Raw genomic sequence first — 27603 nt, 5'->3', positions numbered from 1 at the left:
CTTCGCACATACTGTCACACATTGTTGTCCCGAGAATTAAGTGCCGTGTGTGTCTCTGCCCTGGGAGTGTTCTAATGTATAGGAGGAGGGGCGGGCCACAGCAGGAGGAGCCACATGGGGAAGCACCAGGGGGTCAGGAGGCCCAGGGAGCGAGGAGGAAATGTGAGCTAGAGCCATTACTGTAAAGCGAAAGGGAGGGGCCCAGCAGGGTAAGCAGGCTTGGGATTGGCTAGTTTGACTAATTTCAGTGGACACTGAGGCACAGTGACTGTCCCTGGCTTTCTGGTACCTGGCCCTGGGGTGATTAGGGCAGCTGGATAGTGGCCCAGAATGTGAGAGCCCCAGAAAGGAGGTGCTTGGGGTATGGGCTGTGGATTGGTTGGTTTACATATAAAAGGTGCACTCACAGATAAGTCTTACTATCCCTAGGAACTGGCCAGCCCTGGGAGGGGCAGTCTCTCCATGGTCAGCAAGGCAAAGATGTCAAAGCATCAGAGACACAAGGTCAACACAGAGAGGACTAAAAGCTTGTGCAGACTCTCTCCTGGACTTCGCGCGCATGCCTTTCCCTTTGCTGACTTTCACTGTAATAAATGGTAACTATGAGTATAACAGTTTTTCTGAGTTCTGTGAGTCTGTCTAGTGAATCAACCTGAGGGTAGTCTTGGGGACCTTGTGACACAGCTGCTAAAACCATTCTGTGAAAGGGTAATGGGATAGATGAGGCTGATACCACTGAACCCACTGATCAATCACTGAAAGAGACAACTCGATATTATGTCCCCCTAGATATAACATAACAGAAGTGTGCAGAACCACCTGAAAAGAACTGAACCTGAATGTAATCAAGCCTCTCCATGTAACCACAGATTTATAGGAAATATGGGGGAGAGAGGAACCTGTCATCAACACTGGAGGAAATAAGCAGCCAAATACTGGGTGGGGGAGCATTACAGGACAAATGACCCATTTGTTAAGCACATAAAAAGGAGAAGGAACCGCTACAGATTTAGTGACACAAAAGACACATCAATCCATTGCACTGTGTGGATGTTGTTTGGCTCCTAATTTGAACAAATCAATAGTCAAAAGACATTTTTGAGACAACAGGGGAAACCAAACACAGCTTGCATAATAGATATTAAGGAATGACTGTTAATTTTGTTGGGTGGAATATGACGGTTAAAATTCACTTTAAAATGTTCCAAGAAAAACAAAATTGGAGGGGAGGGGAGAATAGATCAGATAACAACAGCATAAAGCTGGTGGTTGTTAAGTCTGGGTGATGGGTACATGGAGGTCCTCTGTGCCACTCCGCGCTACCAATGCAGGGGACCTGGGTTTGATTCCTGGTCAGGGAACTAGATCCTGCATGCATGCTGCAACTAAGGAGTCTGCATGCTACAACTAAAGATTCTGTACTTGGCAACGAAGATCCCACTTGCCGCAACTAAGACCTGGCACAGACAAATAAATAAATTAAAAATTTTTTTCCCTATAACAAGTTTTTTAAAAGGTACTTAAAAATTGGAAGCAATTATCAATAAAAACACATGATCTAAATGTATGAAGTTTGAGAACCTGCCAATATTGCAGAGATGTGATTTTAAGGCATAGATGAGATTCCAAACTTGGTGTTTTTTTTGTTTTTGTTTTTGTCTTGGGTTTTTTTTTTTTTTGCCACACTGCACAGCATGTAGGATCTTAGTTCTCCAACCAGGGATGAAACCTGTGCCCCTGCAGTGGAAGCTTGGATTCCCAACCAATGGGCCTCCAGGGACGTCCCTAAACTTGGGTTTTAAGAGATTAAAGTAAAATGTAGGAAGTTAGCTGTCTAAGCTCCCCTTTTAGCTCTTGAGAGAAAACACAGAGTCCAAGGTGAAGCTGCCTCTGGTCTCTAGCTTTCAGGGTTTTCCCAGTCTTTGTTTTGAAGTCTAAATGTAGAGGTGTTTTTTATATTTAGTTTTTTGGTGCACATGTGACAAACACCATAAAGTTTAGGAATAGAAAGACATTACTCCGTTACATTCTCATATAAAACCTTTATCCTTTAAAACAGAATCTCATGAGAGAAAGATGCACAATCTTCTGTGGATAAAAGCTTCTGTCAGTTGAGCTATCTTAACTGCTCCCATATCATAGGATTTGGGGTCAGGTAAAAGGATCTCTCTGATTAAAGCAGCATATGGGAGGTTCTGGCCTTCAGGTAGTGATGTTTCTGTCTTTCTTTCCTGCTACCTAAAAGGATTCCTGGACTTCCCTGGTGGTGCAGTGGTTACGAATCTGCCTGCGAATGCAGGGGACATAGGTTCAATCCCTGAGCTGGGAAGATCCCACATGCCACAGACCAACTAAGCCCATGCACCACAACTACTGAGCCTGTGCTCTAGAGCCCATGAGCTGCAACTACTGAGCCCATGTGCTGCAACTACTAAAGCCTGCGCTCCTAGAGCCGGTGCTCCACAAGAGAAGCCACTGTAATGAGAGGCCCGCACACTGCAACGAAGAGTAGCCCCCGCTCTGCGCAACTAGAGAAAGCCCGTGTGCAGCAATGAAGACCCAATGCAGCCAATAAATAAATAAATAAATTTAAAATAAAATAAAAGGGTTCCTTACAGAAAAAAGTTCAAGGATAATTTGTTATGAAAAACCTATGGGGGAATTCCCTGGCAGTCCAGTGATTAGAACTTGGTGCTTACACTGCTGTAGCCCGGGTTCAATCTGCGGCCGGGGAACTAAGATCCTGCAAGCAGCACGACACCGCCAAAAAAAAAAAAAAAAAAAACAGTTACAATGGTAAATTAAAAAAAAAAAAGAAAAAGAAAAACTTACATATTACTTCTGTAAAAAAAAAATTAAGAACATATGTTCATATACAAACTTGTACATGAATGTTTACAGCAGCACTACTCACAATAGGCAAAAAGTGGAAACAACCTAAATGTCTATCAGTTGATAATTAGATAAACAAAATGTGGTATATCCATAGAATTCCATGTTATTTAAAGAAATAAAGTACTGACTCATGCTACCAATTCACGTTACAGCATCATGAATCTTAAAACATCATGTTAAGTGAAAGAAGCCAGTTACAAAAGACCATATATTGTATGATTCCATTTATATGAAATGTTCAGAATAGGTAAATCCAGAGAGACACAAAGTAGATTACTGTTTGCCCTGGAGGTAAGGGGGTTGAGAGGAAATGAGGAATGGCTACTAATGGGTACTGTATAGCATCCCTTACCCCAATTTAGGACAAAATGTTCTAAAATTGATTGTGGTGATGTTTGCACGCCTTTGCAGATATACTAAAAAGCACCAAATTGTATACTTTAAATGGGTGAACTTTATGGTATGTGAATTACATCTCAATAAAGCTGTTATTTAAAATATTTAAAGCTATAAAGAAATACTGAAGAACCAACAAGGACCTTGAGTAATCCCAACATGGAGAACTTCCACTTTCAGTCAATAAATTAGAGTGTGAAGAGGTTGAGAGTTAAATATTAGATGTTAGTAAAAACAGGATTGGTTGCTAGGTCTGATGCTGAGTTACTATAGGCACTTTAGGCTTTTTACACAGAATTCTTTCTATTGAAAGTCATAGAAAATATTCTCAAACAGGCTTACTCACAGCAACAATAGGAATTTATCTCACATAACTGAAGTCCAGAGTAGGCACTAGTTTCAGGCATCCAGACACGGCCACGAGAGCTTTGATTCTCTCGGCTGTTTCCTTCATTGCCCTTGTTCTCAAGCCGGCTGTCTCTATGTAGTGGGCAAAGGCCGCCACAGGCAGTCCCAAGATTACATGGCATTTACAGCTCTCAATACAAGAGGAGAGAGAATCTTACCTGATCGCTCTGGCAATAGTTCCAGGACTGTTCAGGGCTGGCTCACATTCCTGGAACCAAGAAGTAAAGTTTGCTTCGGCCAAGTCTCGTGGGTTAAACAGCAAAGGGTGGTTCTCCAAAGGAAGAAAGGCTGGGTATACAAAATACATGTCCACTATGACAGGCCAAGCTCTAAAACTTGCAGAGATTCAAGCATCTCAGTCCAACAAATACTCGCCAAATTGATGTAGGAACACACAGAATGGAGCTACCGCAGAATATTTTTAAAGTATCACATTCTAAATTCTTATTCTTAGAGAAGCAATAAAACACAGGACACATGCCAAGGTCATTAGCAAGATGCTATTCTAGCAGAGAGCACCTTCAATCAAGTATAGATTGTTTCATGTCCAGAATTCCATCCATCTCACAAAGAAGAGATATTTTGCTTTGGGAGATGGCAGTCTTTTTTTCCTGATCAGCCACAAGAAGGTGGTCCAGAAGGAATAAATGGAAAACACCCTGCTGCCAGTAAGCTTTGCTCATTTAAATTGGTGATAATCCGGTGGGTTTTTCATCCAGGATCCAAACGCCTGCTTCCGGAGTGTGCTCCAGGCCTGCTGGTAAGTGGAGGCGGCCTCCTTGTACTCTTGGTACGTCGCTAGCTTCTGCATCCTAATGCACACATACCACCAAGCACAGAGGTTCTCACTGGATAGCTTACCACCGTGACCAGCAAGACACCTCAGCAATCGGCTGGACAGATTTATTACAAGAGACTTAGGAACAGAAGGATTTTGTTATGCTGTCCTAGAGTGACTCTTATCTCCTTTGCAGAGAATTCACTAGAAAACAACATGGATTAAAACAGGTAAGAATAAACAGAATGCTAGTTTTGTCTGGTCCTGGTGGAATCAGATAAAACAAGAATAACTGCACCTACTACTTGGTTTAAAGTTTTCCACGTGTCTATAATTTCCACCATTAGGATCTAGCCTTTAGAAGTTTCTCAACTGTATTTTCCCAAAGCACTTTCCATCTTAGCCATATTCTCCTATGTACTGCCAGCCAATACCCCTTCCCAAATCTCTTAGTGTCTCTGACTGCTGAAGAATGGCTGATGTGTTGAGTAACATCTGTAATACTTACACCCAGATAAAAAGATTTTCTTGTGACAAAGATTCTTTCCTTTGATCAAACATGAGTCAGGCTCCTCCCGAGCCCTCTTCTCAACCCAGCCCTGACCTTGAGCTCTGTCCTTGCCAACTCATAGTTGAAGAAACAGACTCATGTCTCACTGATACAGGTTTTATTCTGCTTCTACTCTTCAGTTCTTTGCCAAGATCTGAGGAGACCCAAGTTGTTTCTTCACTCACATCAGTACAGAGCAAAGTTGCTGATTGTAGCGAACACTGATTTTAGTTGTTTGATCAATTTCCCACAGCTTTTTGGTGGTTAATGGATGGCAGCTACACACATGACAATGTTAAACTTTATCTGAGCCCTCAGTTCCTAAAACAAGCTATGGTTAAGAAATCTCCCTCCCACACTTCTGTGTCCTGGGAAATGGCTGACTGCAAAGAACCACCCTTCTTTGTGACTTAGACTCATGGATGCCCCCCTGGTTTACCTGTGACAAGGCCAGACACAGACGCTCCAAACGCCCATTCTTTGTCTCATAATGATTAGCTGAACTGTTTTTACCCACTGACAAAATCTCGACAACATGCCTGCTAATTTGACCATATATTAGTTACATTTCTCTCCTTCCCCCAGAGCCCCGAACTTTGAGCCATTCTCAGCCTGAGCCAGCATCAGCATGTGTAACAACCCCTTCTTTTAGCAGCCCCTGCTGACAGTCGACTTTTCCTGTTCAATTGTTCCATAACATTACCTGCTTATCCCCCTCTCCCATTCCCAGCTCTAACTTTGCTTACTTCTCCATATAAAAGAAAATTCCTTTGTACCTGCTCTTCAAGAGGCTTACAGATCTTAAAACTGCAGTGCTCTTGCTACTGCATTAGTCCTCCTCCTCCTATTTTCACAGACCCTTTCTCTTATTGCAATAATCCTTTCAAATGAAGTCTCTCCTTACCAAACAGATTTGTTTTTAACTCACAGAATGTACGGAAACCCACCCAGTTCCGGTCTGATTCGTTCTTCCAGACAAGAAACAAGCAAACTGACCATGGATGACTGGAGGGCATCAATACTTAATATTGGATACATGATGGTGAAAACAAGTGGTAGCCTCTTCATACGGAAGTGTCTAGCTACTGGAAGTGTCTAGCTACTCCTTTGCTTCCCCACTGTTGTATAAAAAAGAATTTGGCTGGTCTTTGTTGCCAAAGGGAGGGAGGAAACCTCTAAACCCTTAGAATCTCCCTAATGATAGGAATGTCTCTGTTATTCATGGTGGACCCCGTAGTCATACCTGAGTTTTTGCTTAACGAGGTGACTCATGGTGGGCCCTAGATAGTTTCAGGATGGGCTGACCATGCCAGAAAGACCAACCATGAGATTAGAGAGTTGGGGCCTTGAGTCTGATATCAGTCTGACCTCCTGGGGTGCGGAGATTGGAAGGTGGAGATTGAGTTCAGTCACATCTTGTGGCCAACAATTCCATCAATCATGCTTATTAATGAAACCCCAATAGATACTCTGGGCACTGAAGCTCGGGTCAGCTTCCTGGTTGGTGACAGACAGCGACAAGCTGGGAGGGTGATGCATCCTGGGGACACAGAAATGTCAGGCTGGGGACCCTTACAGACCTTGCCTTATGTGTCCCTTCTTTCATCTGGTCCTTATTTGTATCCTCTACAATAAAAGGGAATTGTAACCATGGTGCTTTCCTGAATTGTCAGTTTTTCTAGTGAATTATTGAGCCTGAAGGGGTAGTAGGAACCTGAGTTTGTAGTCAGTTGGTCAGAAGTGTAAATGGCTTTGGGGCCTTCTCAGTATGTGGCTGGTGTTCTGAAGTGAGGTCAGTTTGTGGGGACTGTACCCCTACCCTGTGAGATCTGGCCTAACTCTGGGTAGTCAGTATCTGAATTCCAGCCACCCAACTGCCCCTGAAGTGGTTTGATAGTTCTCTACATTCCTGTTTGGAAAGCAATTTAAGTCATCGAGCTTCAGTTCACAACCACTGATGTGAACAAAAGAAAAAGAAGAAAATGCTAGTCCCAACAGAATATATTGCCAGCAAGCACTCACATTTCCACGATGCTATCCATCTGGAGGTGGAATAAAAGGAGGGCCTGGAATGGGCCAGACCCCAATTCTATGCTTAGGCTCTTGTGACTCTGAACTACCAACTACCCAACCACCACACCTCAGATCATACACAAATCTGCAGCTGGGGCTATGAGGATTGAAGAGCATGTGGTCAGTAATAAGTACCCACTGGCCTGTCGAACCACTATTCCTGCCAAAACTTCCTGCCATTCACAAGCAGAATTAAACCAGAAATCTTGGGACTTCCCTGGTGGACCAGTGGTAAAGAATCCGTCTTGCAATGCAGAGGATGTGGGTTCAATCCCTGGTCGGGGAACTAAGAGCCACATGCTGCAGGGCAACTAAGCCCGTGTGCCACAACTACTGAGCTCACGTGCCTCAACTAGAGAGCCTGCATGCCACAAACTACAGAGCCCACGCACCCTGAAGTCTGCTTGCCACAACTAGAGAAAAGAAAAACCTACATGCCACAACTAGAGAGAAACCCGTGTGCCACAACGAAAGATGCCGCATGCCTCAACTAAGACCTGATGCAGCCAAAATAAATAAATAAAAATAAATATTAAAAATAATAATAAAAAAATAAACCAGAAGCCTTCCTAAATATGAAAAAACATAGGTCAATGGCATCACCTGAGGGAGTCTGGCCACTTGTCCTCTGAAATACTGCTTAGCAGCTTCTGGAATGATCTAAAGAGCTCTACTTTGCTGATTCGGGATCTGTTTGGAAAAAGAAGACAGAGATTTATTAAGTGTTTACTATGTACCAGGCCCCTATCAAAGATACCAGGCTTCGCATGGTATCTTTTTAGGTCTGAATGTCCTGAGCCCCCATTTTCACCTGCACTTGGCAAGAAGAAAAATCCAGACCCAAGAGTCTGATTAGGTTGAGGCACAAAAATGATTCTCATTTTAAGAAATATTATTAGCAGTGAAATCACCAAGGTGACAGGCTGAAATGGGGTAAAGACAGAGGGAATTACTAAATTTTGCCCAAAGGATACCCATCAGCTATGTTTGGCTACCTCCTTTCAAGGGAGCTGGCCCCTTGGGTAACACTGCTTACAAGAAATTAAAAGCTTTGGGACTTCCCTGGTGGTCCAGTGGTTAAGAATCTGCGCTTCCACTGCAGGGGGCATAGGTTCAATCCCTGGTTGGGGAAATAAGATCCTGCATGCCACATGGCACGGCCTAATAATAATAATAAAAGGATACTTGTTATCACGGATGTTATCCAACATTATACAGAAGGTCTGGTCAGTAAAACAAGAAATAAAAGGAATTAAGATTGAAAAGCAAAAACCAAAGTCATTACTTGCAGATAATTGTGATATTGTCAGTTCTGGTCAACACAGTAAATCAAGAAAAATAAAATAAAATAAAATAAAAGGAATGGAGTTTTGGAAAGGAAACACTATTTACAAAAGATAGTCTACATTAAAAAATTCCAAAAGAATCCCCATTAGTAGAATAATACAATAGTAGAATAATAAGAGTTATTATTAGTACATTAGTAGTATAATAAGAGTTAGCAAGGTTGCTGGATACAAACATTAATTGTAAGAGAGAAATAAACAACAAAAAAATTGATTGCAGTAGCAATGACCAGAAAATGAAGTGAAAGGAAATTACTTAAAATAGCATCTGTGGTAGCCAGTCTCTGAATGGTGATTCTTGCCTCCTGGAATTCATGCCCTTTTGCAATCCCATCCCATACTGAATAGGGCTGATCCGAAAACCATTAGGAGATTGGGTGGGAGTGTGACTTCTGAGGCTACTCATAGAAGACTCTGTGGCTTCTGCCTTGCTCTCTTGGATTGCTTGCTCTGGGGGAAACCAGCCATCATGTTGTAAAGATGAATACTTGTAGTGTTATGGACAGACCCAAGCTGAAAGGAACTGAGGCCTCCTGCCAACAGCCAGCACTGCCCTGGCAGCCACATGAGTGAGCCATTTTGAAACTGGATCCTCCAGTCACAGTCAAGCCTTCGATGACTGTAGACCTGGCTGACATAATGGATTGCAACCTCATGAGCCCCTGAGTCAGAATTATCTAGCTAAGCTCCTCCCAAATTCCTGACCCACAGAGATTGTGAAATAATAAATGTTAATTGTTGTTTTAAGCCACTAGGTTTTTTTTCAGGGGGTGAGGATGTAATTTGTTACACAGCAACAGATAACTAATACAACATTCAAGAAATAAATCTAATAAAAGATGTGAAAATTTACGTTAAGAAAGTCATAAGTCCTTCCCTGGTGGCGCAGTGGTTAAGAATCCGCCTGCCAATGCAGGGGACATGGGTTTGAGCCCCAGTCCGGGAAGATCCCACATGCCGTGGAGCAACTAAGCCCGTGTACCACAACTTCTGAGCCTGCGTGACACAACTACTGAAGCCTGGGTGCCTAGAGCCTGTGTTCCTCAACCAGAGAAGCTAGAGCAATGAGAAGCCCGCCCACCACAATAAAGAGTAGCCCCCACTTACCACAATTAGAGAAACCCCATGCACAGCAGCAAAGACCCAAAGCAGCCAAAAATAAATATATATTAAAAAAAAAAAAAAAGTCATAAAACTTTACTGAAATATATGTAAGAAGACCTAAATAAGTGAACATTCAAAACTGCTTGTTTTAGATTTGGGGCACAACTGTCAACTTGGCATCAGCATTATATAGAGAGATACACATATTCCTGGTTTGAAGACTTAATGAAAGATGTCAATTCTCCCTAAATCGATCCTTAGATTTAAAAGTCCAAGAAAAGCCAAGACACTCTTGAAAGACAAGGCAAGGGGACTTTCCCTAACAGATATCATCTTATTATAAAGCTATAGCTATTAAGAGTATGGCTTTGGTGCAGGGAAAAACAAACAGACCAATGGAACAGAACAGAATGTCCAGAAACAAGATATATATATATATAGATAGATAGATAGATATTGATATTCTAGATTTGATATGTGTTCACTTAAAACATGTAGATTTCCATAAAATTACTATATTTTTCTATAAAGAATAGAAAATAAAATTAGTTTCTCTGACAGGGAGCTTGTATTGTATATAAGAGCCTTTTATACATAACCATGTGTTGGGTCAATGCAGGTGGATAAGAAAGATGTTAGATAAATGGAATCCCTGTAGCTCAAAGTATTCACATTTTTTCCCCACTCAGTTAATAAAGTGGCCTGGTGGAGCTAATATGGAGTTGTAGCTAAAAGTGCCACTAAGTAAGAACTGTCAGATTGAAATATCAATCCCCTTGAACTGAAAATGAACTTAAATTATAGAACTAAAATACTGGGCAAGTGTTTATATGACTGCATTAGAATTGAAAATTATTACTCGAGAAGAAAATAAGCTGACCAACATTAGTGAAAATCTATCCAAAGGGTAGTCACCGAAAGGCAACTGTAATGTTAAATCTTTTATTCACCTAGTAGTTTTATTTAAGTGTGAATAATGCTGACTGATTAGACAATTAAGAAATTACTTTTAGCCAAGCCTTACAGCCTTACATAATATTTTGTCCAGCTCATTCACTGGTGCATCAACTAGCTATATGAACCTAACACCTCAAGGACTTGTAACAAACAATTGAACATGCATGCTTTGAACATGGACTTTAGGGGCTGATGTTACTCTCCTTTAAAATAACCACGGCAATTTGGAGAAAAACGATTCTATATATTCAAACAGGGAAGTGATGGTCCTGGAAAATCTCATACAGGACAAAGAAATGAGGCTCTCTGGCAGCTCCCTATGCTTTCCAGGCTTAACCATAAAAAGAGAGAGAATGAAGTTTATAGCTGACAGAAAAAACATATTAAGAGTAAAGCCGGGAGTCCATGACCCTCAAAAAGGGAAGATTTAGAATTTTTTTCTTTTCAGACAACTAGTACTATATCAAGATTGGTTTTACCCAGTTGAAAACAAACATTATTTATATTTTATTGTATGTATGTTTTCAGGTAGATAAGTTGATATGTTCACTGTTACTTAGAATCAAAGATTTCATCTTAAGATTTAAGACTGCAACCATTTTTGGTGACATGACCACACATTTTATTGTTCAATAAGTCTAGAGAGTCTTACAGATTCAACATTTCCACTGTCTACACACCACCCAGAATCAGCAAAAGAGGAACATCAAAAAATAAACTAATATCTCCCCTCAGATGGCTCATATTTCCCTTTGAAATACTGATAGGCAAGCCCATAAGACTTTTGCTATAACCCAGTGGCCATGGATGTACAACTATAAAAGAACATTTGGCTATATTATTACAGAGCATTAACAAAATATGTCAAGGCATTTCATTTACAAGAACAAGATGCCATAGCAATCAACCATGCCATGATCTATAGTCTGGAGATGGGATCCACTCAAGGTTCATTAAAGAAACACAACACTTAAACCTCACTGCAAGGAGCCCACTGGATTCTATTTACCACCAACACTGTGAAATGTCAAGGCCTCCAGTGTCATTGCAAGAAGCCATCAGTGACAGAGCACTTAACAGCTTCTTGAGACCAGATCTGTAAATGTTTTCAACAATCTTCCCTCTGGAGGACCAAATGGCACTTTCTCTTATGAATGCTTTTGGTCTAAGTCACCTCATGAGTAATGTTAAGGTGTTGTATCTATAAAGATAGATTGGGAATCTCTCCTCTGCTGGAGAAGAGCTCCCTCCAGAGAAGTAAGACCTTTCTCAAGACTTGTTCAACAGCAGAACAGAGTGACCATACTAGTAATTCCTGTCAAAGAGACCCACCGAACAATAACCACTGATGTCATCTCTGAGCAAAACAATCTTGGGGGCTGCTAGCTGCTACGCTCCAATGAGCTCTAGTTCCTTTTAGTAGCGAGGATTATATTAGTCTTCCTGGAGAGTTGGTTAACACTACTGGTTGGTGCATCAAAGAGCTAGGAAAGCTACACATACATACATAATTCTTTAAAGAGTACACAGTCACATTTCAACCTAGCCCTATCTTTATTCTAACATACTTAGACATGCTTAGTTTTTGTTTTTTTTTTTAATCTCTTACCCTTCTCTTCTATAATTCAATGAGCCATGTAATGATCTCTCCAGGATGCTTTGACAGCTCAACTGGGATGGGAAGAGGATATGCCTCTTCAGGGCAGAGAGAATTTAAAAGGATTTGTCACTTTAGGACAAAAGGTAAAATTAAGCTTCTTGAAAATGAGGGTCCTTTATCTGATTCCTGTTATTATCTCATTGTTTGCAATAAACACAAAGACTTAAAATATTACCTTTGAGTGTTTCGCTAGTATTTTAAATGTTTCTAACACCCCAGTCTTGAGTTCATACTCCAGATTGTTCTAAACAAGGTGGTCCCAGGATAGCACTCAGGAATGAGAAGTGAGAAAACCCACTCTCCCCAGCAGCTGTTGGTCTCACACAGAAAACACTGACGTATCGGGAAAAGCTGGAAAACAGCACTTTAGGAATCTGGAGAAAAGATGGTAATTTTGAGCCAGAAAGCAGTAGTAAGGCAAGCTTTTAAGGTAAAAGATGGTGTAGGTTCACAGTGAAGAGCATTTACACTTGAGCAAAGCAGCAAACTGAAGCCACAGGCAGGTGGGTGGGGCCAGCATGGGTTGCTGCTAGCCTTTCACTTACAGCAAAGGCAGAGCTCAGCAGGAAATGTTCCTGTCCCATGTGACCAGCTGTGCTCACGCATCCTGGCCTGTGGTTAAGTGCTGGTCCCCTGAGAGATGCAGACAATGGCCTGAAGCTGGGAGGCCTTTGAGAAAAAACTGGTTAAAAAATCTCTACCCCAAGCAATTTTGTAAATACTACTCAATTCAATTGCTTAGGCCACCAAGAGACAGGTTGGGTCTGCCATACAGGCCATTTGAACCCTGCTTAGTGTCTGTGAAGAAAAAAACTTTTTTTTTTAAGTCTAAAAAGATGTAAGTTGTTATTATTGTTTCTGTTGAGGGAGACAGATAAGCATGTCAAAAAGAAAAGAAGCAAATCCACCTGTGAACTTTAATTACAATACAACTTTTTATAAGGGCATAATAAAGAAATGGAAAAGCCATTAGAATGAAAAGAACTACCTGTAAATTGTGGGAGTCCTACAACAGTCACTCAAGGACAGCTCAATCCAGACAGATGGAAATGCCTTTGGTGGAGAGGCTGCCTCCCCATAGCCCCGCCCACCCTCAGGTTATTGCAAATTCTCTGTGGTTCACTGGGAGGGAAAAGCAGAGTGGGCAAGATGAACATTTAACAAAGGAAGAACCAATAAGGCAGATGTGTGAACCTCTAAGCATGAAACCCAAGTCTCATGTCCAGCAGATCACATGCTCCACACTGCAATAAAAGCCGATTTGAAGATACAAAATCCTGTTTTCATGGCACCCTTCTTGCCAGTCTAATCACTGTGCAGCTTCATAAATGATTCTCGGGTTCCAGCCTTGACCTACTAAACCAGGATCTCTAGAGGTAAAGCCTAATAAAGTGTTCTCTTCAAAATCTTTCAGGGAAAGAACAGTCTTTCCAAGAAATGATGCTGAGGTAAGGACATTCACATGCAAAAGAATGAAGTTGGAGCCCTACATCACATCTTATAACAAATTAAATCAACGGGATTCCCTGGTGGTGCAGTGGTTAAGAATCTGCCTGCCAATGCAGGGGACACGGGTTTGATCCCTGGTCCGGGAAGATCCTACATGCTGTGCCACAACTACTGAGCCTGCACTCTAGAGCCCACAAGCCACAACTATTGAGCCCGCATGCCACAACTAATGAAGCCTGTGCTCCTAGAGCCTGTGCTCCACAACAAGAGAAGCCATTGCAATGAGGACACTGCACCACAACAAAGTGTAGCCTCCATGCTCTGCAACTACAGAAAGCCTGCACGCAGCAATGAAGACCTAATACAGTCAATAAAAAGAACAAAACAAAACAAAAAAACACACTCAAAAAACCCAAAGCACACGTTTAAAAAAAAAAAATGAAAAGACAGGGGCTTCCCTGGTGGCACAGCGGTTAAGAATCTGCCTGCCAATGCAAGGGACAAAGACCCAATGCAGCCAAAACTTAAATAAAATTAAAAAAATGAAGACAATCCACAGAATTGGAGAAAATATGTGAAATATATATCTGATAAAGGACTCATATGCAGAATATATAAAGAAATCTTGCAAATCAACAATGAAAAGGCAAATAAACCAATTTTAAAATTGGGCAAAAGATCTGAGCTGATTTCTTTAAAGAAGATATACAAATGGCTAATAAGTACAGGAAAAGATGCTCAACATCATTAGTTATTAGAGAAATGCAAATCAAAACCACAATGAAATAGAACTTAACACCCACTTAAAATGGTTACAATAAAAGACAGACAATAACAAGTGTCGGAAAGGATGCAGGGTAATTGAAATTCTCATGTATTGCTGATGGAAGTTTAAAATAGTGCAGCTGTTATGTAAAACAGTTTGGCAGTTCCTCAAAAGTTAAACATAAGGTTATTCCATGACCCAGCAATCCTACTCCTAGGTATACCCAAGAGAGTTGAAAACAAATGTCCACACAAAAGCTTGTATACGAATGTTCAGAGCAGAATAATTATTCATAATAGCCAAAAAATGAAATAACCCAAATGCTCATCAATGGATGAATGTTTAAAAAACTGGTATATCCATACAATGCGAAATAGTAATGAAGGAATGATACATGATACAACATGGATGAACCTTAAAAACCTTATGCTAAGTGAAAGAAGCCACATGTTGTATGATTTCATGTAGTGAAAAGTCTAGAACAGGTAAATCCACAGAGACATAAAGTAGATCTGTGGATGCCAAGGACTGGAAGAGAAGATGGGGAGTGACTGCTAATAGGTGTGGACTTTCTTTTTTGTGTGATGAAAATGTTCTGGAATTAGAGGGTGAAGTGTGAACAGACTGCCACCATCTCCTTCTGCCCCAATATGCTGTACCTGGCTTGAAGGCGTCCGATTCCTTTCTTTGTTGTTCCCTGTGGAAAGCCATTTGTGGTGACATCCAGTGGCTGCTCAGGAACTGCACTCCAGCTGATGGCTTTAAAAAGATAAGATTCTAGGGTTAAAACTGTTCAGTTTTCTATAAATGTCAGAGGTATTTTCATAAAAATATTTCCCTACCACTGCAGACTCATGAGAGCTGGATATGACGTCAGAGACAGTGGCTGCCACTCTGATGCTTGGCCTCCAGAGTACAACAGTACAAAGTGGTTCATGATTCATCATCGCCACCATCATTATCATAACAGCTAACAATCATTGAGCACTTACTATATGCTGGACACACAGTAAATGCATGAAACAGAATTTCTCATTTATTCTTCATAACAACCCTGACAAATAAATGATATTCTTAACTGAAGATGAAGAAACGGAGGCTAAGAGAGCACGAGTTGCCCAGGGTCACAAAGAGCAACTTGACCCAGTGCCCACACTACTGACCACTTGAGTGGTAAACTGCCACCTCAGGCTGGGAGGATGCAGTCCCTCCCAGGCCACTCTAATGTCTCGGGACAAGTTACTCCAGAGCAAGTAGAACCTGGATTCTTTACCTGCCCCACAAGGAACTAGTCGGCCTGGGCTCTCAGCCCTTCTTGCTTGCACTGCACAGCGGCTCTGTTCAAACAGTAAATCTGACTGCTGTATTTTCACTTCTTGAACTCCAAAGCCTTCAGGTAAAGCCGAGATATTCTGACACCTAAATGTGAGGGAAAACGCATGCAGTTTAGGCTCACTCCTTGAGAAAGAGAGTATCTAGGACTGCGGACCACATTACCACCCACGTCTCAGAGGGAGGCAAAGGCTTTAGAAGGTGTGTAGATTTATTTATTTGTTTATTTATTTATGGGGAGGATGGTATAGGAGGTTGTGACAGAATAGAATCCAGATCCTATGAACCTTATGGCTGAAGGAAGATCCATCACTCTGAAGTGACAACTATGAACTGAGTCACCACTCCTCAGGGACTTTAGCAACATCAATTCCATTCCTCATACTGGCTTTGAAAGATTTTAAAACCTTAAGCAGAAATATTAACCTGTTAGCATCAGCTTCCTAGGGAGTCCTTCAAACATGCCAGAAACCAAAATTATCCTACAAAAGTTCTTTCTTTTTCTCTTGAATATTTCATATAAAGCAGATGTCAACATGATGTGGGTCTAGAACTGAGCAGACAGCAACTTAAAGTCTCAGAATCAAGAAAACATGGGGACTTCCCTGGTGGCACACTGGTTAAGAATCCGCCTGGCAATGCAGGGGACAAGGGTTCGATCACTGGTCTGGGAAGATCCCACATGCCACAGAGCCCCTGTGCCACAACTACTAAGCCTGCGCAGAGCCCACAAGCCACAATTACTGAGCCCACAGGCCACAACTACTGAAGCCCAAGCACCTAGAGCCCGTGCTCCATAACAAGAGAAGCCACCGCAATGAGAAGCTCGCACAGCGCAACAAAGAGTAACCCCCGCTCACAGCAACTAGAGAAAGCCTGTGAGCAGCAACGAAGACCCAACACAGCCAATAAATTAAACACTAAAATAAAAAGCAAAAAAAACCAAACCTTCTAAAACAAAAAAACTAATTAATTAAAAAAAAAAGAAAACATGGAAAATAGAGTATGTCTTGGGCACAGTGCCTAGGATAGCCTTTTTTTTTCCCTTAACACCTTTAATGGTATATAGTTTATATACCATAAAACTTATCTATTTAAGATTATAATTCAATTTATTTAGTCACAGAGTTGTGCAACAAGCACGGAAATCTAACATTTTCGTCACCCCAATGAGAAATCCCGAACCTAAAGGAAGTCACTCAGCATCCCCTTCTCCAGCCCCTGGCACCCATGAACCTACTTTCTATCTCTACGGATTTGCCTACTTTGGACACTTCACTCCATGAAATCATACAATACGTGGCTTCTCTCATTTAGCATAAGGTTTTCAAGGTTCATGCATGTTGTGACATGTATCAGCCCTTCATTCCTTGTTGTGGCTAAGTAACATTCCACTGTAGGGAGCTACCACCTTTCTGTTCATCAGTTCACCAGCTGATGGACATTTGGGTTGCTTCACTTTGGGGCTATTATGACTAATGCTGCTATGAACATTCATGTACAACTTTTATCTATTTATTTATTTATTTTTATTCATTTTTTCTTTTTCATGTACAACTTTTATGTGGACATATGTCCTCATTTCTCTTGGTTATGTACCCAGGAGTGGAATCAGTGGGCCATATCCGGGGGCTGCTTCCAAGAGTCTGCTTTAGGAGTGGTACATTTGACAGGGGCCCACAGGCTTCCCCTGGTCATGGCCTTATCCTGCCCTCAGTTACTACAGCATTAATCAGGTTTGGCTGCTCTTCTTTAGGGAGATCACACTTGAGGGGTCATCCTTTGTCTTTTTTCTTTTTAAAAATTAACACTAATGTCTGAGAGTTTTTAAACATTGTAATACCAATATATGTACATTGCAGAAAAATTAGAAATCACAAAGAAGAAAAAAATCACCCATAATACCACAACTGGAGGTAATCATCTTAATACCTTGGTATATATCCTCCTATGAATTTTTTTCTATGGGCATATATACTTTAAGACCAAAATGAACTCGTTTTACCTTCTAAATTGTTCTGTAAACATTATGAGCGTCTTTCCATGTTAACTATTCATCAATATTAGTTGTAACAAAAATCACAATCTTCTATTGTTGGCCATTTCAGGGGTTTCCTCCTTTTTTTTTTTTTTCTAAATTAGTACATACAAAGCTAAATGTTTGAGTACTTTCCTAATTATTTCCTTAGGACAAATTCCTAACTCTCCATACGTATGTATGTATGTCCAAGGCTCTTTGGACATACTCTCAGACCGCTGCTTGGAAAGACTATTCCCTCCCTGCCCACTCACCTCCCAATCAGTGCTCTCTGCATGGCCTCCTGGCTGTACGGGCACTTCCCAATGACCACAGCTGACAGGTAGATGGGCTCTTCTAGGAAGTGCATCAACAGTGCCCCCTGGCATCCAAGGACGTTCCACCGTGACAACTTGTCACTGCAGGACATGGAGCAAGTCCTGTCCCCCCGGCCTGGCTTCACCCGGAGCAGCCCCACCTGGTGATACGCAGCACCAGGCTTCCCTGAGTCTCCAGCTTCTCCAGGTACACATTTGGCTCCAGTTCTATAAACGTCCACCACTTTGGCACCACCGGGGGCCATTCCAATGACAGCAGCCAGTTCCTCTGCAGGGAGATTAGAGCTGCTGACATCTGGTGAATTGGGGCCACTTTCCGGGTTGCCAAAACTCTGATGGTGAGCCATACCATCAGGAGTCCTGGGCTCAAGTCTCATCTTTTTGGTCACAGGACTACCTGGGTCTTCACATTTCCTTTTATCTTCAGGAGCTTCTAGGTTATCACTAGCTTCTACCGATGGGTTATTGTCCCAATCTCTACTGACAGGACGGCAAGGTTGATCTTCAAACTCAAGCATTGGAATGATGGAGGCATCCCCACCTGTAGGAGAAGAAATCCCTTAAATCAGTAGTCCTCAAAGTGAGGTCCCCAGACTAGCCACATGAGCATCCCTTGAGAACTTGTTAGAAATGCAAATTCTTGGGACCTACAGTAGACCTGTTGAATCAGAAACTCTGGAGGTGGCACTCAGCAGTCTGTTTTAACAAGCTCTCCAGGTGATACTGATGCAACCTCAAGTTTGAGAACTACTGTCTTAAATGAAGCGTACTTCTGTTCTCCCAGCTGACCTGAGATTGAATTAAGAACAGCTGGCCAGATTCCCCTAATAAGAATTCTCTGGGGCTCTTGCTGAAGACCCTATCCTAGAACCAGTGAGCTAGAATCTCTCAGGGGGAGGAGTCTTGAAAACTGAACGGTTTAACAAAGACCCCAGGTGATTCTTATCACTTAGACCAAAGCTTCTCAACCTCCACACTGACATTTTAGGCCAGATGGGGGCTTGTCCTATATATTACAGGATGTTTAGCAGCCTCCCTGGTCTCTACCTACTAGATACCAATAGACCCCCAAGTCTGACCATCAAAAACATCTACAGATGCTGCCAAATGTCCCCTGGGGAGCAAAATCGTCCTAAGTTGAGAACCCCTGGTTTAGAATGAGCATGTTTTCCCAAGTGCATTTTGTGGAATATTATCCTATAACATGCCTTGGAAAACAAAAGTGGATGGTTGATTTCATGGTTAAATAAGTTTGGTAAATAATGCTCACCATTTCTCTATCTTGCATACCCTTACAGTAAAGACTCGCAGTAGGGGACTTCCCTGGTCCAGTGGTTAAGAATCTACCTTCCAATGCAGGGGACGTGAGTTCGACCCCTCGTCGGGGAACTAAGATCCCACATGCCTCTGGGCAACTAAGCACGTGCACCACAACTAGAGAGAAGCCCATGTGCTGCAACTAAGATCTGACATAGAAATAAATAAATAAATAAAAGAGAGACCTGAGAATTGGATGTATATGTCTGAATCACTTTGTTATACACCTGAAACTAACACAATGTCGTAAATCAACTATATTTCAATTTAAAAAGTTAAAAAAAAAAAAAAAGACTTGCAGTAAATTACACAATTGGTGTTTCCCCATGCTAGTTTAGAGATTTCTGACCTACTCTGCATTTATAGGGAATGAAAGAAAACCAGAGGTCAGTAAAAATCACAGCTTCCCCATGAGAAGGGAGCCTCTTCAAACATTAACCTAACGTGTATTGCTTTTCTAAACTGTGCAAATACTACACCTGTGGTTTTTATGACCTAAGAGTGGGAAAGGCAAGAGATGCAGAAGTGGGAATGTTGCTAGAGAGGCCAGCTGGCAGTCTTACAGAGACCTCACAAGGTGACAGTGACTTTGGAGAATTCCCCAGGGCCCACCTCCCACTCTGGAGGCTCGGAGATTTGATCTTGACAGATGCCTGAACTCAATAGGCTGACTCGTGCTAATACAACTCAAAAGTACAAGTCTGAAGTAGCTGACCCAGCCACCAGCTTGCCAATTAGTAATGAGGAATAAATGCCAAGGGAGCCAGATAGTCACATTCTCTAGGTAGTGTTCTTTCTTCCTGCAGACAAACCATGGGTGGACATCACACTGTAAAAGATTATCCATTACCCAGGGAGTTAGATCAGTAGTTCTAGATTTTGATTTTAAAGGCCAGTAAAATCTCCAGATTTTAAGATCAATAGAGAGTTGTCAACTTTTTATTCCATCAAGTAAAATCTTTAAAAAATCCTATTTATCATTATTTTAAAAGTACAGGGACTTCCTAGGTGGCACAGTGGTTAAGAACCTGCCTGCCAATGCAGGGGGCACGGGTTTGATCCCTGCCCCAGGAAGATACCACATGCCACAGAGCAACTAAGCCCGTGAGCCATAACTACTGAGCCTGTGTGCCACAACTACTGAAGCCCATGTGCCTAGAGCCTGTGCTCCGCAACAAGAGAAGCCAGCACAATGAGGAGCCTGCGCACCACAATGAAGAGTGGCCCCCGCTCATCACAACTAGAGAAAGCCCGTGTGCAGCAACGAAGACCCAACATGGCCAATAAATAAGTAAATAAATTTTTAAAAATACATAAAAATCTCATAACCTTAAAATGGAAAGAAATTAGCTTTTTGAAAAACTCTGAGTAGTCCTGATTATTCTCGTCTGGCCATGGACCAGTACACTCTCACAGAGCAGTACCAGCCTGCAGACCACTGATTTACGTAGTATGACTAATGGTCAGGCCAGCTGTGATCTCCAGATGTATCTCTCTCCACAAGAAGGCTACACCTGCCACTGGAATCAGCCAGGCCCTGGCTATTCCAAGTGTGATCCACAGGCCAATACCACTGGCATCACCTGGGAGTTGGTTAGAAATGCAGAACTCCAGCTCTACCCCAGACCTACTGAATTTGAATCTGCATTTTAACAAGACTCATATGCATATTACAGTTTGAGAAGCACTGAGTTAGCAAACACCCTTTGGTTCTTGGGTGCCCTGGTCCCAGGGCACTGCTAAGAGTACAGTATGGACGAGCCCTGCCCCCTGTTTTTAATGTTTCTGTTCTTTCATAAGCTATAGTATATATTTTTTTTTTTTTTTTTTAGGCGCACGGGCTTAGTTGCTCCGTGGCATGTGGAATCTTTCCAGGGCAGGACTTGAACTCGTATCCCCTGCATTGGCAGGCGGATTCTTTACCACTGTGCCACCTAGGAAGTCCTATAGTATATTTTTGATTTGAGTTATGATCTTCAGCTATTGTCTCTTAAGAGTGATTATCTATCTGTTCTAATTGCATTGCTAGTTTTAAAGTTTAATATTCAGGGGACACTCTTTTATCCTTATTTCAAAGTTTTTAGGGTAACGAAATTTTACTACCATCCCTGAGTTGTCTACAAAGGGTAGAAATTATTCCCCATTTTGAAGACAGAAAAATAAATGATAGATAATGACCCCCTTGGCCAGGTCTGGTCTTCCCACCTAATGCAACCACAGCACCTGAACATCCCCTTAAACTTATCAAAATTTACCTCAATTAACCATGACTGTCTACATTTCCTAAAAAAAACAAGGGACTAGTCTTATTCACTGCTGCATAACCAGTATGTCGCACTTGCCTGACAAGTAGTAGGAAATATTTGTTTAATGAATGAATGAAATGAGTTTCAGGATAAATCACCATAGAACTCAGAGCTTTGGACCTCTAAGTCCTATTGTTGGTTTTGGACCTTGTAGGGTTTCAGCTTTAAGCTTCCCTATCCTGACTGGGAGCTGAGAACTGAATAATGGTATGAGTGAAGCTCCCGCAAATTTTTCTTGGTAGAGAACTGATTAGGCACACTTGGCTGTTCACAAAAAGGCAGTGTCACTGGTTGTAGCTACATTTCAGCTAAAGTGTTTTGAGAAACATATCTATGGATAAGACAACAATAAGGAAGTAGACAATGTAACGTGAATTCAAAGGCTTAAATATACTCACAGGGTGTATGGCTGGAGAAAAACACAAACAAGAGGTCTGGTCTGAGTTTCCACAGTCCTCTCTGAGTTCCTGGGACAAAGATGCTATCCTCCTTCAGGGTGGCTGCCAAGTAGAGCTGATGGAGAAGATACCTAATGGGGTGCAGGATGTTATCAGAACTAACCACCAATCTCTGTTGTAAAGGGAAAGACTCTGGCTGGGTGATTACTAAGAAGGAAAGAGATACTGCAGACCAGCGGGACTGGTAGCAATTTGGAATTATAAGAATGATCTAGACGAGTGATACTCAAAATGTGGTCTTTGAACCAGCAGCCTCAGCATCAGCTGGAATTTATTAGAAATACAACTTCTGGGACTTCCTAGGTGGTGCAGTGGTTAAGAATCCTCCTGCCAATGCAGGGGACACGGGTTCAACCCCTGCTCCAGACAGATCCCACATGCCATGGAGCAAGTAAGCCCAAGCGCCACAACTATTGAGCCTATGCTCTAGAGCCTGTGAGCCACAACTATTGAGCCCATGTGCTGCAACTAATGAAGCCCACGCGCCTAGAGTCCATGCTCTACAACAAGAGAAACCACAGCAATGAGGAGCCCACGCACCACAATGAAGAGGAGCCCTCACTCGCAGCAACTAGAGAAAGCCCATGTGCAGCAACAAAGACCCAACACAGCCAATAAATAAATTAATTAATTAGAAAAAAAAAAAGAAATGCAACTTCTCAGGCTCCACCCAGATCAGCTGAATCAGAATCTCTGGGGATGGGCCCAGCTATCTGAGTATTAACAAACCCTCTAGGTGATTCTGAAGCACACTCAAGCATGAGAACCACTATCTAGACCAGCACTATTTTAAGTGCAGTTCAGAAGCTGACATAAGCAGTATTACCTGGGAGCTTATTAGAAATGAAAATTCTGGGGCCCCTACCCAGGCTAAATCAGATACTTTGGGGACATGGCTTTACCTTTGGAAACTCCTTCTGGCTATGACCTCAGCATGGCTATCATTGAGGATGTCTCCTGTGGCAAAGACAGGACACTAATGAAGACATGGAACTGGGAGAGGCCCTGATTCCTAAAAACAGAACACAGCAGTTTCCCCCAGCACAATCATTTACAATCATTACTGGTAAAGCATTTACAGCAGGGTTTCATCTACTGACATTTTGGGTTGGAAAATGCTTTGTTCGAAAGGGGTGGGGGGGTGGTCTGTCCCGTGCATTGTAGGATGTTTAGCAGCATTCCTGGCCTCTACTCACTAGAGACCACTAACATACTCCCCTCCCCCCAGTTTTGACAACCAAAATGTCTCCAGGGCAAATGTCTCCTGGGGGCAAAATCTCCCCTAGCTGAGAACTGATTTATAGGGAAATCTTCATCTGGAGGACAGAGGTCCGGATCTTTTGTACCCTGGTACCATACTTGTGCTCATGGTGATACAATTCCATAGGATTCAATCAATAGTGGTCCTGGAACAGCTTCCTCACATTTAGGAGGAAAGCCTAGGAGCATGAGGGAAGCTAACTAGAGGAGGCATCTGTTAACTGGCATCCAGAAGGTGAAGATGCCAGACCTCTAAGGGATTTCCATATTCTTTCTGGTGCCAGAATCTCCATTTAACTCAAGATTGCCTTCTGGGACTTCATATGTACTATGAAATAGCTAAGCCCAGGAAACTTTTGGTTTGAGCATGCAAATACTGGCCAACTTTCAATCCACTCAGAAAGATGTTCCTGGTGCCTTTTGCTTCCACAGCTTATTTTCATCCTTTAAATGAGTGCTGTCCTTCCAACTGGATCGACAGTCAGTGGGAACCGAAAGGTCAGCCACCTAGCTATATGGCCCCTTTTCTCTGCTGAGGAGAGGAACAGGTGACATGGACACCATTTTCCAAAGCTCCCTAACATGCCCTGTTTAGACACCACCCGGGGCTTACCGCTCTTCCTCATTTTGGACTGGCCTATGCATTTGGTTCCCGTTCCCATTGAGACAACTTCCTTTGTCACTGAGGGGAAAAAAACAAATCATTAAGAGAGCTCTCAGAATCTGAATGGTCCGCAGGTTTAATAAGTCTGCATATTCTTCCAGCGGGTTCTCCCACAGGCTGATTCAACTGAGGATTGCAGTTCCAGCATGGCCATCACCTGCCACCAGAGGTACCGTGCCACCTGGCGGGGAGCAGCAGAACATGCCCAACATGGCAGTTTACACCCAACCGCCACCGTCCCTGCCTAGCCTGTTTGCAGTGCTACCATCTCTGACAGGGAGAGGGAGCATTCCAGGGAGAAAAGGTCTCACCATGCACAGGTCTGTCAGGGCGGTCGCAGGCCTGGTCAGCTGTAGGTTGTATCTTCACCACGGCTGCAAGCAATGTCCACTCGCGGTTGGGCTCAGGCTTCCCTTGCTTGGGCAGCCTGCTCCCGTAGTGCTCATAACACAGCTGGGCGATCTCATCCGCGGTCCACATGGTGTGAGCTGGTGCTGAGGCCCTGATCAAAACCCACAACCATCAGGACAGAAAGGAGAACCAACGCAAGATGTCACAACCCTGCACTGGTGCCGCAACAGGCATTCAGATATAGCCCATTCATGTTCATACTGAGGTTTCTCTGTTCAGAACTCTATGTATCATCTGTTCCTACTACCCCTCTGCCTTCTTTTCATCTTTAATGAAAGATCAAAGAAGTCCCATATTTCACAACCCCAGAAGATACCGTTTCTTCAAGTTGCTTTTTTTTCCCCCCTAACGTTGTATATTTGACATATTTCTAATGAATCTGAACCTAACTACTCAAAATGAAAGCACATGAGAGGGAAGTATCCTTGTTACTCCAGTTTTCATTTGGAAATAGCATGTCAAGGGCTGCAGACCTCAGCTTGCTTTGGACAGACCCTCACCATACAAAGTTCATCTTTCTGGGGAGGTTTTTCTTTTCCATCCTCTTTTTCAGATGTTTTACTTTTCTGTAAACAGAAAACCTCACAGCAGATAGGTTCTTCACCTCTCTCTAGTAAACATCCACTGATGCCCCCATCAGGAAAACGACGCTTTAATTTCTTCTACAATGTTTTACGATGCAGAGGGGAGAAGTGACAGAGCCTATGGTTTTCTTACCAGTTAAGTGTTCTGCTTCTCAGAGTGAGGGCTCTGGAGTTACCCTTTCTGGATTCGAATCCTGGATTGCTACAAATTACCTGCGATTTTGGGTAGATTACTGAACTTTTCCGTGTCATCTGATAATAGAGACAGTACTATTTAACCCACTGGAGTTATCATGAGTCTTAAATAATATTTACAGAAAGCAAATGGTACAATGTTGAGCATAATTAATGTCAACTGAGATTAATATTACAGAAAAGAACATCTGAATTTCCTGACTGATTTGCCTTGAGCTCCCTAGCAGGTAGTGGAACTGTAATGGACACATAAAACCATGAATAAGAAACCATGAAGCAAGGACTTCCCTGGCCGTCTAGTGGTTGGTGCAGGTCTGATTCCTGGTCAGGGAACTCAGATCCCACATGCTGCATGGTGTGGCCAAAAAATAAATTAAAAAAAGCTCTACTGAGCCCCAAGGCATCGAGCAGACAACTGAGTTTTCCACAATGAGCCCTTTGCATTGTGTTAAATTAATTAAACAAGGCGGCCATTACACTGATGAGGCGCTAATGCCGTGGTGGCCTGTTTAAGCAAACTAAGATCTAAGCGTGTAAGTGCCTCAAGGTTATAAAATCAAAACTGCTAAGGATAACCAACCACAGCCAGCTAGGCTTCAAGCTGTAGCCAACAAATGATTTCCTTCCTTGCTTTTGCACTTTTCCTACATCAGTCTGTACCCTGCCTCCCCTCTGCAAAACGGCTCCTAACTAGTTCCCATTTGGTGCCGGGCAACTGGTAATGAATTTTGCTCAAATAAACTCTTAAAGACTCGAATATGCCTCGTGCCTCAGCTTATCATTTAGCAGTTCTGATGTGAGGGCCGTTATTTTAATGATTCTGAAAGTCAGAGTACCAGCATAAGTCTTTTTTTTTTTTTGTCTCCCCTCGCCCGGTTTGCGAGATTTTAGTTCCCCCACCAGGGACTGAACCTGGGCCACTGCAGTGAAAACTCCAAGCTCTAACCACTGAACAGCCAGGCAGCTCCCCCAGCATAAATCTTGTATGTCTTGGAGGAAAAGAAAAGCATGGGAGCGCCCCAAATCCTCCGCTGGGGAGAGGTTTCCCTCTCATCTCAAGGTGGGAGGGACATCATAAGGCAGCATACTTTATGAAGGCAGATACTCTGGCACCAACCAGAAATTAAATCATAGGCACACATCACAGACCATAACAGCCAAGGAAGACAGAACTTGCCAGAAGAAAAGCAGCAGCCCGGAACTGTATCATCAACTCATTCACGGAGCTGTCGGGATGAGCGTGCCCAGGAGTTGAAATGAATAAAAGTTTTGCTATACTGGGTCCACTAAAATGCAAGTCCACTCTCTCCTAGAACGTGAATAATTTCTTCATGTGAAACAACAGTTCAGTTAGGCATTTCTTTGCCCACAAACAGTTGCGAAAAGCTTAAGAACCCACTTCAGTTTCAAAGAAAAGTTAAGGCAAGTGGGCTGCCAGGGAAAAGAAGGCTTTAGAGGGGTTGGAAGGGAAGCCTACTTCCCTTAAGCCCCTCCTCAATACCCTCCGGGGGCCCGGGGTGCGGCCCATTCGGCCAGTTACAGGAGACTCCAGGCCAGCGCAGCAGGGACTACGTGCGTGCCTGCCCCCTGGGGCTTTGTGGGATGCAGCCGCGAGACCGTGCGCCCCGCGCTCGCCCGCAGCTGCAGCTCTCCGCGCGGGGCATGTTGGCGTGTCCAAGAAAGGAGCCGCATTTTCCCACCGGACGCGCGGTGGGAGAGGCGCTGTCCTCACATCCTCTCCCCACACGGAAAAGGTTCGGGAAAGTCAGACAAAGAGAACCTCACCCAAAAGCCGAAAAGCCCCCTCACTTGCGCGCCCTCGGCCCCAGGACCCCAACCCGTCACGAAGGCTCCCCTCCCACCTCCACACATAGCGCTCTCGAGGAGAGAGAGAACGGGGCCCGCCAGGCGCAGCGGACGTGACATCACAAAGAGGCGGCTCTTCCAGGCCCGTCCCCAGAAGCGCGCAGTGCACGCTGGCCCTTGTAGTCGTTCAGGGGGCGGGGCCAAGGGATGCGAGGCTGAGCCTTAGAGTCCAGCGACTTCCGGCGCTGTTCGTAGGTACCGGTGGGATGGGCTCAGGGAAGCTGACTCCTCGTTAGGATACATTCTAATAATAGAATGATGTCGTATTTTGGAACACTAGTCTGAATTTTTGTCTGAAACAATGCTGTTCAGTAGAAATATAATTTGAGCCAGATATGTAATTTAAAAATTTCTAGTAGCTACATTTAGAAATCAAAAGAAATAAGTGGGGTTCCCCGGTAGCACAGTGGTTAAGAATCCTCCTGCCAATGCAGGGGACACAGGTTTGATACCTGGGCCAGGAAGATCCCACA

At 43.0% G+C, this 27603-nt stretch overlaps 1 protein-coding gene across 16 annotated transcripts in view; it reads right to left on the bottom strand.

The window, feature by feature from the left end:
• Window positions 1–27180, bottom strand: part of ADAT1 (adenosine deaminase tRNA specific 1) — a 39119-nt gene extending 11939 nt beyond the window's left edge. For 2 of the 16 annotated variants that reach the window (XM_057710945.1, XM_057710943.1), the window contains exons 1-12: window positions 27050–27133; window positions 26442–26573; window positions 25203–25321; window positions 24386–24576; window positions 24024–24092; window positions 23053–23107; window positions 22091–22221; window positions 18007–18610; window positions 15656–15801; window positions 15042–15141; window positions 7704–7790; window positions 3858–4511 (exon numbers count right to left, since the gene is read on the bottom strand). In XM_057710945.1, coding sequence (XP_057566928.1) covers window positions 4379–4511; window positions 7704–7790; window positions 15042–15141; window positions 15656–15801; window positions 18007–18610; window positions 22091–22221; window positions 23053–23107; window positions 24024–24092; window positions 24386–24576; window positions 25203–25321; window positions 26442–26474 — 1668 coding nt within the window. In that variant the 5' untranslated portion in view covers window positions 26475–26573; window positions 27050–27133 and the 3' untranslated portion in view covers window positions 3858–4378. Of the gene's footprint in view, window positions 1–1991; window positions 2288–2572; window positions 2744–2768; window positions 4512–7703; window positions 7791–15041; window positions 15142–15655; window positions 15802–18006; window positions 18611–22090; window positions 22222–23052; window positions 23108–24023; window positions 24093–24385; window positions 24577–25202; window positions 25322–26441 lie in introns of those variants that run through there. The other 14 variants (XM_057710949.1, XM_057710954.1, XM_057710944.1 and 11 more) reach the window with 14 other exon arrangements.
• Between the last annotated feature and the right edge of the window lie 423 nt (window positions 27181–27603).

Source organism: Hippopotamus amphibius, chromosome 16, assembly GCF_030028045.1.
Source record: "Hippopotamus amphibius kiboko isolate mHipAmp2 chromosome 16, mHipAmp2.hap2, whole genome shotgun sequence".
NCBI classification, from domain to species: domain Eukaryota; kingdom Metazoa; phylum Chordata; class Mammalia; order Artiodactyla; family Hippopotamidae; genus Hippopotamus; species Hippopotamus amphibius.
Note: the sequence above shows the minus strand (reverse complement) of the source record. Positions and strands in the feature narration are given on the sequence as shown.